At 38.4% G+C, this 12563-nt stretch overlaps 2 protein-coding genes across 3 annotated transcripts; both read right to left on the bottom strand.

Moving 5' to 3' along the window:
- Positions 1-103: 103 nt before the first annotated feature.
- On the bottom strand, positions 104-3207 carry LOC130994230 (uncharacterized). Its single transcript, XM_057919268.1, has 4 exons — positions 3082-3207; positions 2398-2523; positions 853-2304; positions 104-577 (listed from the first exon to the last, which is right to left on the bottom strand). Exons 1-4 carry the CDS (start codon positions 3205-3207, stop codon positions 104-106), a joined length of 2178 nt encoding a protein of 725 aa, XP_057775251.1.
- Positions 3208-7327: 4120 nt separating this feature from the next.
- On the bottom strand, positions 7328-11085 carry LOC130992969 (uncharacterized). Of its 2 annotated transcripts, XR_009091526.1 has the most exons (10): positions 10395-11051; positions 10213-10323; positions 9687-9807; positions 9521-9592; positions 9366-9431; positions 9194-9265; positions 8817-8866; positions 8290-8344; positions 7719-8178; positions 7328-7611 (listed from the first exon to the last, which is right to left on the bottom strand). XR_009091526.1 is itself a non-coding variant. In XM_057917685.1 (3 exons), exons 1-3 carry the CDS (start codon positions 10650-10652, stop codon positions 9904-9906), a joined length of 429 nt encoding a protein of 142 aa, XP_057773668.1. In that variant the 5' UTR covers positions 10653-11085; the 3' UTR covers positions 9888-9903. The 2 variants fall into 2 exon arrangements, 1 of the variants encoding a protein (XP_057773668.1); XM_057917685.1 differs by lacking the exons at positions 7328-7611; positions 7719-8178; positions 8290-8344; ... (3 more) ...; positions 9521-9592; positions 9687-9807 and adding an exon at positions 9888-9963 and having other exon boundaries at positions 10395-11085.
- Positions 11086-12563: the final 1478 nt, after the last annotated feature.

Below are 12563 nucleotides of genomic sequence, written 5' to 3' on the forward strand. Positions count from 1 at the left end.
TAAGCAAAATTACACCCTGCTTAATCATCTTGTCAAGAGTGGGCAATCGGTTAAGAATAACCCGCCAACAGGTGATGGAGCGCCGAACAGGAATAAAGTTTTCTCAAAGCCAGGTGCACCACGAGACACGCGGAAAACGATGACAACAGGAAGCAAAAGCAAGCGCTGAGGTGACTTCCCCATGAATCGAAGGCTTCCATAATCGAACATCCTCCTCATTTCCAATCGGCAAAAGTAGAATATCACAGACGATGTCAGGAAACTCATCAATAAACTCCTGAGCAAAGTGCCAGACCCCATCATAAAGATAATCCGACACCGTTTGTTTAAGTCGATGCCTCATAAAAATAGGGATGTTGACTTTATCTGCAATGGCGTAGCCGAGCCAATCATCATGCCAGAAATATATCGACTGCCCACTTCCAAGAAGGCAGTAGGAATCATCAATAAGATCCGGGATAAGTTGTTTAACACCTCCCCAAATAGAAGAAGCAAGAGCCACCTTGCGGGGACGACCAAAAGGATCAAGATATCTCATCTTCATGATATCAAAACCGAACTGACATCCCAGAATAATCTTCCAAGCAAGTTTCATCAAAAAAGCCTCATTCATCATAATAAAGGACCTAACACCCAATCCTCATTCCTCATTGATACCGCAAACCCGATCCCAGCTGACTGCATGTTTAGGACGTTTTCTGATGTCACCCGACAAGATAAAGTTTTGGCAGGCAGAATCAATCTCTTGAATGAGCGACTGCGGCCATTTATATATCATCATAGTGTGGACAATGGAGCTTTGAACAACCGACTTAACCAAACAAACACGTCCAGCCATCGAGAGGTGCAGACCATTCCAGCGGGAGAATTTGCAAAGAATGCGGTCTTTAATGGCGGCAAGGTGGGAAGCTTTGGGCCGTCCAACAAAAGTGGGACGCCAAGGTAGATCATAGGCAATCTTCCGCTGGGAAACCCCAGCGCACGAGAAATCTGACGTTTATAACAGGGAGAAACCCCTTTAGCAAAGAAGATCCTCGATTTCTCTATACTGCAAATTTGTCCCGAAAATGAACCATAAAACTGAAGAATGTCTCGAATGGCTCTAGCATTCTTCATCGACGCTTTACAGAAAATCAGAATGTCATCGGCATAAAGGAGATGGGTGGGAAAGAACTGACCCCTGCACATCCTCATCGGCTCAATATGCACCGCCGCAACCGCTTTCAAAATTAATCTACTAAGCACGTCCTCCGCGATGCCAAAGATAATAGGCGAGAGAGGATCTCCCTGTCTAACACCCCGTGAACAAGGAAAATACCCGCAAAGTTTCCCATTGTAGAGAATCGAAAGCCGAGCGAAGGAAAAAATTATGGCAATCCACCCTAGAAAGGTTTGATTAAATCCCATCGCCTGCATTGCTCTCATAATGAAGTTCCAACTCATGGTATCAAAAGCTTTCTTAATATCCACTTTGCAAGCCATATTCATGCCATTGCAGGATCTATTCATGCAGTTAACACCTTCCGATCCCAACATAATGCAATCGTGTATAAGCCGTCCGCGAATAAAACTAAACTGATTGTGCGTCACGCAATCAGCTGCCACCGAACTAAGCCGAGTTGCAAGAATTTTGGAGAGGACCTTAAAAAAGAAGTTTGAGAGGACAATCGGCCTCAGATCAGCAACCGTTTCAACAACCTCTTTTTTAGGGATAAGGATCAACGTATTAGAGTTCAGTCCCTGAGGAAGATAGTTCTTCACAAAGAAAGTCTTAACCGCAACCACAATATCATCCTTGATGGTGTCCCAACATTTCTGAAAGAAAGTGCCCGAAAAGCCGTCCGGTCCAGCAGCACTATCACTCGCCAAATTGAAAACCGCCGCTTTGATTTCCTCTCCCTCAGAAATGCAGATCAGACTTTCATTCTGTCTTTGTGACACCGTGGCCTCCACAATCTGTTGAACTTCCTGCGCCGTAACAGTATGCGTCGTTACCTCAGCAAAAAGTTTGGAGAAGAAATCCACAATATGTGAGGAAATAACGTCCTGATCAAAAGTATCAACACCATCAATCTTGAGTTGAGAAAGAATCAAATTCTTGCGTCGCATCTTGAAGGACTTATGGAAAAAGCTTGTGTTCCTGTCACCATCCTTAAGCCAACGAACTCTACTTTTCTGTTGCATGAGACTACTTTTACGTGTAAGCAAAGTACCAATTCTTGCCTGGGCTGCGACCTCTTGATCAAAGAGAGAGTCCGAATAACCTTCATCTACAATCTTCAACTGAATCTGCGCAAGCGACTCCTACATCTGAATAATACCATCATCGACATTCCCAAAAACTTGTTTATTCCAGACTTTCAGCTCAGTACGAAATCGTTTAAGTTTGGTCAAAACCGTGAACAGTGGGCAGGTGGAGTTCGTCGGCGCCTGCCAAGAAGCCTGCATAAACTCATTGAAATCCGGGTGTAAAAGCCACATATCCAAAAACTTAAAGTTTCTTCTCTTAGGAGCCGCATTCTCCTGACATTGAAAAATGATTGGTGAGTGATCAGAGGCAATACGGGGTAGAACATGGGTATTCATCGAACTCCACATCGACGCAAAGCCCTCGGAATAGAGACAACGATCCAAAATAGATTCCACATGCGAGGGGAGATTACGCCTACCACACCAAGTGAAAAAAAGCCCAGAAGTGTTCGATTCAATAAAACCCAAGGCGTCAATAAAGTCGCAGAACTCCCTGCAAGCTGAGGCACTTGGAAGACAATCACTCTTGCGCTCATGCGCACCTTTCACAGCATTGAAGTCACCAATGAAAAACATGTTGTCCACGACATTAGTTAGAAGCTCTAACCAAAGATGCCTCCTCACAACCGTGGAGCAATCCCCATGAACGAAGGCCACGCGGAAGGCTCAAGAAGATCAGCAGCAATCAAGAATCACCGTTTGGTTGGAGGAGAAAACCAAAGAAATTTTAATTTACGGATTTGCCAGAATCCAAATGTTAGGACTCATACCAATCTTAGAATTCTAATGAATAGGAATAACATTAATAGACTTCCAATAAAATAAAGGAACCTTCGAAAGATCCTTCTTAGGTTCAAAAATACCTATAAGTATAGGTAAAAATCTTGAACAATGATCATGGAGGGCTCGCTTAGCATCCTCATTAAACCCCCTCACATTCCAAGACAGAATATTCATTGATGAAGTTCATCATCCAACGAGGAGCTTTCCTCGTTCTCAACTTCTTCCGCCCAGCTTTTAGTCACCACATTGGCCATTGTGCGTATTGACGGGCTGGTTTCATTGTCAATAATAAAGTCCCGAGGCTTTCTGCCCGCTGCATGTGCGGCATTGAGTTTCTCCTGCATCACTTCCATGCCCGGTTTTCCCGACGCTTTCTTCTTGCCAATATTGGTAGTCGTAGTGGTCCGCCCCTTCGCCTTGGGCTGAATTCCCCCATAAGGTGCCTTTGCATTTGACCGAAGTACACGTTTTTCCCGCTGCTGTAAGACCGCATCCATTTTGTCTTTGAAATTTTTCTCTTGGATCTGTTTCTCGGTCAATTGATTTTCTTTCTCCTTCAACCAACTCGTCTCCTCCTGTACCAGGCTTGTCACTGCATGAACAAACTGCGATTCATTCATAGCAATATGTTTTGTAGATATCGTACTATGACCTTTGCTCCCGTTTTTCTCTTCCCCTCCAGCTTTCTCTATAACGCAATCCTCGTCAGACGACTCTTCAGCCTCCTCAATAAAGACCCTTTCCTTATCAGCGACATCTTCCTGCCCAACCTCGGCATTCATAGCAGGTACAACAGAAGGAACTTGTTCACTACCCTCATTCGTGGACAAAGGTTGGTGTTCGTTATTAGTAAAAACCATGACTTGACCCTCCACATTCAAGTCCTCACAAACTGTTTCCGTAAGAACTTCAAACCCATTTTTAGTAGGAACCTCCGCTTGAGGTTGCCAAGCCTTATGAACTTTTGAATTATGGACCATTTTCCTCGATTCCACAAAAGTATTATTCTTCTTCGATTGTTCTTTGACTCCGGCATCCCGTGGAACCTCTCTAACAACTTCCATTTTCTCCTCTTTATTGTGCTTGCATTTATCCGAAGAGTGTCCAACCTTCCTGCAAATACCACAGTAGTACGGCAGATTTTCATAAACAAATTCAATCTCAAAAGAGGAAGAACCTCTTTTAACATTTAAAGAATAAATAATGTCTTTTGAAACGTCCATCTCGATAAGAACGCGAGCATAATGTCCCACAGAGCCCACAAACGTGGAACCCTCGATCTTGATAGGGGAGCCCACTGAACGCGTAATTCCCGAGATGATTTCTGGATGCCACAACTCATGAGGTAGATAATAGATCATGAGCCAAACTTGCGATAAATTCGCTGCTTCTTTGTACGGATTAAACAAAGGTGTCCATTCTCTAGTCTTAAGCACGCCTGAACGAAGCTTCCAATAAGCTTTAGATTTAGCGATCGCCAAATCACTTTCTCCTGAAAATTTCAACGTGAAAAAACCTTTGCCGATGGGAATAACCTGCCAAGGAGCGAAAATCTCCCAAAGGGCCTGCAATTCGTTTTTAATATCCTCTACAAATCTTGGAGAGTCTTCTTTTTGCAGCAGAAGACGAACATGCAGCGCAAATTTGAATTTCTGAGTTTGTTGTTGAAAAAGTTCTTCGGGAATCTCAAGAGTGAGCATATTATTTTTCTTGATAGGGTTAGGGTTTGCATCGGAGAACTGTTGCGGCTGCTTTTCAGGGTTTAAGACTGGCTGTTTTTCACCCATTGGAGGGTTGGGGGCATCCCTCTTGAAGTTGTTGTTGCCATTCAAGGACAGTTGCTTCGCCGGAAGGAAAGCAGAGAGCGGTGGAAAAGCTTGATCCAAAGGAGACGGTTCAGAGGAAGACGTCATCGGGGACAAGCGCCGGGAGAGCAAACCGGAAAAGAGACAACGACGACGAGGCTAGGGCAAAACCTTAGGTAAAGCAGCGGCGGCGTTCATCCAGAAATAACCAAAACGAAATAACAATAGATTCGAAAATGAATCAAAATGGTTATGAATTTGTCTATAACAATAGATTCGAAAAATTATTGCTTTAGGAGTCTAATTCCTTGACATTTACAATCAAAGGTACTATTTTTTTGTTTGGTTTGATTGCTTCATTTTTTTATTAAATCTATGTAGCTTTAAATCTATGATATGATTTTGCAAATTGTTATTTAATGAACTCAGAGAAACACATTAACATATGTTGTTGCCATTTGTATATTTAATGTTGTATGCAAAATGTCAATTGATTTTATAAATGGATTAAGCTAATTATGTGAATTCTGATTAATGAAATTGATTCAATATATTCAATTCTTATTCATGCTAATATATGTATAATGATTGATGTCATATATTTCTTGTTAATATATGTATGCGGCAGCGGTAACACATTTATATAGATGTATGCGGTGAGTAAATATATGCCTTTTCCAGTAATCCATCTTTGTATTCAAGATATTGCTGTTGTTACTTTGCTTAGTAATTGTTTATGCCAATTTCACATGAGATGATTCAATATCTGCCCATAGATTGTTATTCAACTTTATGCAATTTTCACTTATATTTGTATTTTGATTTAGAGATTTGATACAAATATGTTATATTGCATTTGATATATTTGTTTATTATGAATAATATAATTCTTTGTTTTCAAAGAAACACGAATAATCTTAAAGATTATAGTTTGATGCTATTAAAATAGCACAAGTAATATTACTGAAGAATATTACGTTTAAGATCTTAAATTGATGCTATTAATTAAAGTAGCACAAGTAATATTCCTGAAGAATATTACATACTCTTCAAGAGCAACTCCTATTACATGCTCTTGAAAGTTAGACCTTCAAGGTCAAATGGCCCTAAAGGCCATATGATTGTACTCTTTTTCCCTTACTAAGTTTTTTCCTATGAGGTTTTCTTAGTTAAGGTTTTTAACGAGGCAACTAGTGTTATGAGTATATATATGTCTTGTACTCTTTTCCTCTACCAAATTTTTCTCATGGGATTTTTACGGAGAGGTTTTTAACAAGGCATGAACATCTAAACACTAACATCATATGAAATCTTGATATTTGTCTTGGTGATAGTGCCACTACACATATTATTCTTCAAAAGAAGAAGTATTTTCCTTAAGTTGACATTAGTTGAGAATAATGTTAACACAATATCACGTGCATCAAACATCATTGAAGGCTCCGGAAGAGCTTGTATCATTTTGCCAAATGATACTAAATTAGATATTGAAAATGCCCTGTAATTTAGTAAGTCTAAAAGGAACTTACTAAGTTTCAAGGGTATCCACAATAATGGATACCACATCGAGATAATTGCGGAAGGTAGCAATGAATATCTTTACATAAATTCTTTTATTTCAGGCTATAAGCTGACAAAAAATTAGCATCACTTCCTTCTGAAATGTATTATACATTCATAAAAGCAATTGAGACAAACCATGCCATGAACATGAAGTTCAATGACACAAAAAGCTTTAAGCCTTGGCATGATAAGTTTGGACACTACTAGAAAAACGCTCATAGATAACGGATTTTATCCGTTATCTATGAGCAAAAAAAGCGTTGTGTATAGTGGTGTTATCTATTATAGGTGTCATACACAACGGTTTAAAAACCGTTATCTATGAAGGGAAAAGATAACAGTACAACCACACATACATAACGGTTATGAAACCGTTATCTATGAAGGGAATAGATAACAGTACAACCACACATACATAACGGTTTTCGACTGTTATGTATTATAATTTATCCGTTATCTATTCCATAATATATATTTTTTCATATTATAGTTAACAGTTTTTTATACTTTTTATAACGGTTTTAACCGTTATCTTTGATAGAATACATAACGGTTTTTCACCGTTATGTATTAAGATTTTTCCGTTATGTATTAATTTTTTTTTTATTTTTTTTATCATAGTTAACAGTTTTTTGCACTTTTTATAACGGTTTTAACCGTTATCTTTGATAGAATACATAACGGTTTTTTGCACTCTTTATAACGGTTTTTTGCACTTTTTATAACGATTTTTGCACTTTTTATAACGATTTTAACCGTTATCTTTGATTAGAATACATAACGCTTTTTTGCACTTTTTATAACAGTTTTTTGCACTTTTTATAATTGTAGTATATTTTTAAATTTTGCACTTTTTATAAAACGACAAAATGATAAAATCAACAATAACAATATTATATATCATTCAAAATATTCATACATTATTATACAAATGAACCAAATATCAAGTATACATCATCATTGCATATTCCTATTCAAAATTGAAAATACCAACTACCTTATAGCTAAAATAAAAATCTATCATACAATATTTCTAGCACCAAATCCTCAAGAACTAGTTAGTCAACCTGCTATGATTCTCTGGTTGTCTTTTGACCTCAAAATAATTGTAAAATGATACCCACAGCTTGACCAATTTCCGACATCAAGCATGAAAGTCCTCCTATCACTTTCTCATCTCCACTCTTAGGAGCTTTGCTGACTTTGTTGTCTGTGTTCATAAAATAAATGTCAAATGGAAGCATGTGAAATCAAAATAGGTTTAAAGTCACACAAGGATCATTGTATTTGTATACGAAATGAATGCAAATATCTCACCAGATTTGGTGGTGAATGTGCGACGGTATGTGTTGACATACTTCCTAACATCATCTTCCTTGTTAAGGTTGAAGAGCTTGCGGATCTTTGAAGCCCTCTTTGGACCTCTCATCCTTGGTTTCTCAGTATCAGTGAGACCAGGAAGATCAGACAAAAGAAGAAGCAAATTTAGGATCTATAAACAAGAAGAACAGACTGAAACAAGTAGAGTACTACTATAAACAAACCATCCGAACTGAGAAAAAGGCAAGCTAATTATGGCTCACAAAATACACAAAATTTCATTGTCTGATACTCCACAAGAACAACTAAAGCAGCGCAGCAACACAAAGTTTTGTGCCATATTATAGAATGAAAAACCTCTTTGGAGACAATGCAGAGCTTCCCATCAGCCACTCCATGCTCAACAAAAGTCCGAGCAGCATAACCAACTGAATTTCCACCACCTACTATAACATATCTACAACCACAAATACAAACAGACATAAAAGAGTGATTAACGCAAATTCACCTCCAAAAACAAATATATAACATTAGTTAGATGTAATAACCAAAAGGCGGCAGTAATTACTCCCGATTCTCGTTCACTGAAGCTAACTGGGGGCACCAGAATTGGGAAGTTATTTCTTGGCCAACCATGAAAAAGTACCTTTCAGTATCTTTGCAATGATCTGTATTACCACTACCAGGAACCAAAAGAAACACAAAGAACAATAACAAAAGGCCAAGCCTAATAAATTTGGTGGAGAGAGGGATGATAAGAAACCAGAGTAATAGAGCATCATGAAACCAAACAAGTATGCTTCAGAAAAATATATTAGATAGTTTACCTGTTTGATAGAGTTCTAGTATGCTAAATAAGAACTAACACCAATTCCAACCTCACCCTTCTCAATATATTAAATTGTTCCAAATTATTCAATAAAAGAGATTGATAAGCAGATTACCAAATACCAACCTCTCAGCATGCAAGCGATAAAGTTGCAAAGAAAATGAGTGGAAAGTGCTAATAGTGAGTATTAGCACTAAAAGCAATGGTATAAAATGTAGGAAGAGGATATAAAACTAAAACTAAAAGCAAGAGGACATAAAACTCACCTTGAAGCTTATCTCTTTATCAATCTCTCTATCACCGTGTACTTTCAAACCTAAAACAACATAAATGTAAAGATTAGGGCACTTAAGCTCCAAAAATTAAAATGAAGGAATGAAACCTTAGATAAGAAGATGAAACAGAATGAGGAATGAGCCATACCCTAAAAGTTTGAGAAATATCCTACCTTAACATAGAATCGTATCTAATCAAATTTGAACCAGAATAACCTTAAATTTCTTATAATTTGAGATGACCAAGCAACATCGACTTACAATCTTAATTAAGATCTTAATAAAACACGGAGTAAAACACGGTCAGTAATCATACAGAAGACTTGGAATTCTCAGTACCACATCCTATTAAACATAGAGCTACTTACAGATGTTGGAGGTGTTTCATCTTCTCTATCGAGTATGGAAAGCTCTGACTAAATTTGTTCTCAGCGAAGTTTCTGATATGCATTGAAGAGAACCAAAACAGTTATTATTGTAAAACTTTTGAAGCAAATGGTCTTAGTTCTTACACGAACAAGCCTATGTCGAGTATCTTACAGGTGCGTGAGGTTGGGAGGTAAACTGTAGGGGATTGATCCCTCAATGTCATTTGAACTAAGGTCCCTAAAAAATGATTTTCACACAATTAAAAAGAGGTCACACCAATGCACGATGATGAATGAAGAACACAGAAATTGACAGAATTTTCTTACAATTTCTTCAGACTCTTGAGATTTGAGAGCTCAAATCCAATGCTTCCTGTCAGCCCCAGCCCATGAAGTTTACTGAAAAAAAAGAACACAAATAAGAAGTCAGAGTCACTATAATAGTCAATCTGTAAGAAGAATCTATATCATCATATCGATAATGAAGAACTACAGGTCGATAATTGATGATCCGATGCATTGAACTCCAGTCCAGGGTGGTTCTGCACAAGGGTCTCCACTCTCTTCTTTCCAATGCTCCAGCTGCATCGGCTTGTTAAGTGACCTGTACAACACTGCATAACACGAGCTCGTTTATCAGTTTCCTTTTTTTTTTTTAAGAAGAAGCAAAACAAGCTAGAATATAGCTGTGAACCAGTGCTGCTCCTATTCTAAACCATCAGCAACAGCAGCAGATTTGTTATTCCAACACTTCTTCTGCTTCGAACAACCTAATTAGCATGCACAGTTTCAGCCCTAACTTTGGGGAAACAAACAGATGAGATGAATTTAAGCAACTTCTTTTCAGAAAGCAGTGTTCAATATTCTCAATTCAGAATAACCAAGAACAAAAAGATGAGATGAACTGAAACAAGAAAAAAAAACTAGCGAAAATTCAAGCCATAAATCCCTAAAATTCGAGTCCAAAATGCCCTAAAATTTGCTACCTAATGCACTCTTCAATTTCATTTAGTTGTTACCTGAAGAATGAGGGCGACTGTTGTCGGAGTCAGAGGCTGGAGGCAGGTGCCAGGGGTAGTGGTGGTGCGATTGGAGCGGTGGTGGGCGCTGAGCCGACGATGGAGGTTGCTCTGCCCAAATTCAAAAATTACGCAAAGATAGAAATACATATAGAAAATGGAGAGAGAGAGAGAGAGTATACCGTGGTGGTGGAAGCGAGAGAGGGGTGATGGGGATGGGGGGCGACGCCAGGCTGGAGAAGGTGGCGGCTAGCGGCTGCTCGCCGGAGACAAAGGCGGCGCAGAGAGGAGGTAGAGAGAGGGAGAAGGGGCAAAACTCTTGTTCGACGCCCAATTATCAACCTCATCTGCTCTCGATTGCAAATTAGAGAATTAGGGCTTTCCCCCTTTCCTGCCTCGATTATGTGGAGTTGAGAAGAGAACCGGCCGTAGAACACCATCGGCTCGCCGATCCTCGGACCACCAGCAACGATGGGCGGGCTCTAGGTCGCGTAGCTCGCCGGTCTTCCTGAGATGGCGACGGCTGGGTTGTTTCGAACAGAGAAGAACTAGGGCTCAACCAATCGAATAGAGAAGAACTAGGGCGCGGGGCAGCAGCGAGGATGGGCGGCGACGGGCCGGTGCAGGGCAGCGGCGCCGGCGACGGAGTTGAGAGGGGAGAGAGGGAGTCGAGAGACAGGGAGGAGACAGGATTGGATTCAGCGCGGGATTGGAGAAAATTTTTGAAGAGATTGGGGGAAATTTTGAAGAGAAATAAGGATTTGTCTTTTTCTTTTTTTCACTTTTAATATTCAATTTTTGGTATTTAGATTTCTAATTTAGATTTTTAATAAAAAATGTTATGATTTTTTTATTTTTCAAAGTCTATATCTAGGAATAAATTCAGATTTTAGGATAAACAATTTATATGTTATTTTTTAATATAATATAATATAATTTTAAAAAAATTAATAAAAAAAAATTAATAAAAAAAAATTATACACAACAGTTTTTAGATACGCTCAAAGATAACGGTTCCAAAACCGTTGTAAATGACTCTTATACATAACGGTTCTTTAACGTTATGAATAAACCGTTATAAAAGATGGTCATAGATAACGGTTACATAACGGTTTTGTAAACCGTTATGTATGCAACTAATAGATAACGCAAAAACATAACGGTTTTTCAAAAACCGTTATCTATGGATATAGACAACAGTACATAGATAACGGATTTTTTCAAAACCGTTATCTATTCCTAAAAGTGCGCTCATAGATAACGGTTTTTGAAAAAAACCGTTATCTATGTACTGTTATGTATGTAAACTTTTGTAGTAGTGGGACATCCTGGAGCAACTATGATGCAATAATCAATAATTCATATGGGCACAACATATGAATCAAAAGATTCTTTCTACAAATGAATTCTCATGTGATGCTTGTGCGCAAGACAAGTTAGTCATTAGACCTTCATATACAAAGGTTAATACTGAATCTCCATCTTTCTTAAAAAGAATTCAAGGAGACATTTGTGGACCTATACATCCACTTTGTGGATCTTTTCGATATTTTATGGTATTATCATAGATAGTCACATGTATGCTTGCTTTCTATTAGAAATGCAACATTTGCTAGACTACTTGCTCAAATCATAAAATTAAGAGCTCGATTCACAGACAATTCAATTAAAAGAATTCGTCTTGATAATGCTAGTGAGTTTATGTCTCAAGCATTTGAAAACTATTGTATGACTATTGGAATTGAGATTGAACATTCAGTCGCTTAGGTCCATACTCAAAATGGTTTAGCATAATCGTTTATTAAACGTCTTCAAATTATTGCTAGACCATTACTTATGAAATCAAAACTCCCAACTACTGCTTGGGGTCATGCCATATTACATGCTGCAACATTAGTTCGACTAAGGCCATCAGCCAATCATGAATACTCCCCGATGCAAATTATCTTTGGCCGAGAACATGATATTTCTCACTTACGAACTTTTGGTTGCGCGGTTTAAGTCCCAATTGCACCCCCCACAACTAACAAAAATGGGTCCCCAACAAAGATTTGGGATATATGTTGGATTTGATTCAATCTCGATTATAAGGTATATAGAACCTTTAACAGGTGATTTTTTTACTGCACGTTTTTGATTGGGCATATTTATACGCATTTATTTGGGGGATTTTAGTGTGACTTCTGTGCTTAATTCGTGTTAAATATCATCTTTTGGATATGAATTATGGTCTTATATGAATTTTGATGGTATTTGATAGGGTTTGAAGAAAATACTTGGTTTTGAGAAGAATTTTAAAGCTTGAAGTGGTAGAGAATGATGGTTGTGATCTGAACTGCATGGATTGAAGG

The sequence above is a fragment of the Salvia miltiorrhiza genome, chromosome 7 (assembly GCF_028751815.1).
Source record: "Salvia miltiorrhiza cultivar Shanhuang (shh) chromosome 7, IMPLAD_Smil_shh, whole genome shotgun sequence".
NCBI lineage: Eukaryota > Viridiplantae > Streptophyta > Magnoliopsida > Lamiales > Lamiaceae > Salvia > Salvia miltiorrhiza.

What these genes read in the sequence shown, in the direction of transcription:
- LOC130992969 (XM_057917685.1), bottom strand. Translation starts at nt 10,652, where the DNA reads ATGGTGTTCTACGGCCGGTTCTCTTCTCAACTCCACATAATCGAGGCA. An exon ending in CTCTCGCTTCCACCACCACG is followed by an intron (nt 10,324 to 10,394) that starts GTATACTCTCTC and finishes GAATTTGGGCAG; the next exon opens with AGCAACCTCCATCGTCGGCT. An exon ending in CAGTCGCCCTCATTCTTCAG is followed by an intron (nt 9,964 to 10,212) that starts GTAACAACTAAA and finishes CATGCTAATTAG; the next exon opens with GTTGTTCGAAGCAGAAGAAG.
- LOC130994230 (XM_057919268.1), bottom strand. Translation starts at nt 3,207, where the DNA reads ATGAATATTCTGTCTTGGAATGTGAGGGGGTTTAATGAGGATGCTAAG. An exon ending in CTAAGAAGGATCTTTCGAAG is followed by an intron (nt 2,524 to 3,081) that starts GTTCCTTTATTT and finishes TTTCAATGTCAG; the next exon opens with GAGAATGCGGCTCCTAAGAG. An exon ending in CAAATTCTCCCGCTGGAATG is followed by an intron (nt 578 to 852) that starts GTCTGCACCTCT and finishes CTTGCTTGGAAG; the next exon opens with ATTATTCTGGGATGTCAGTT.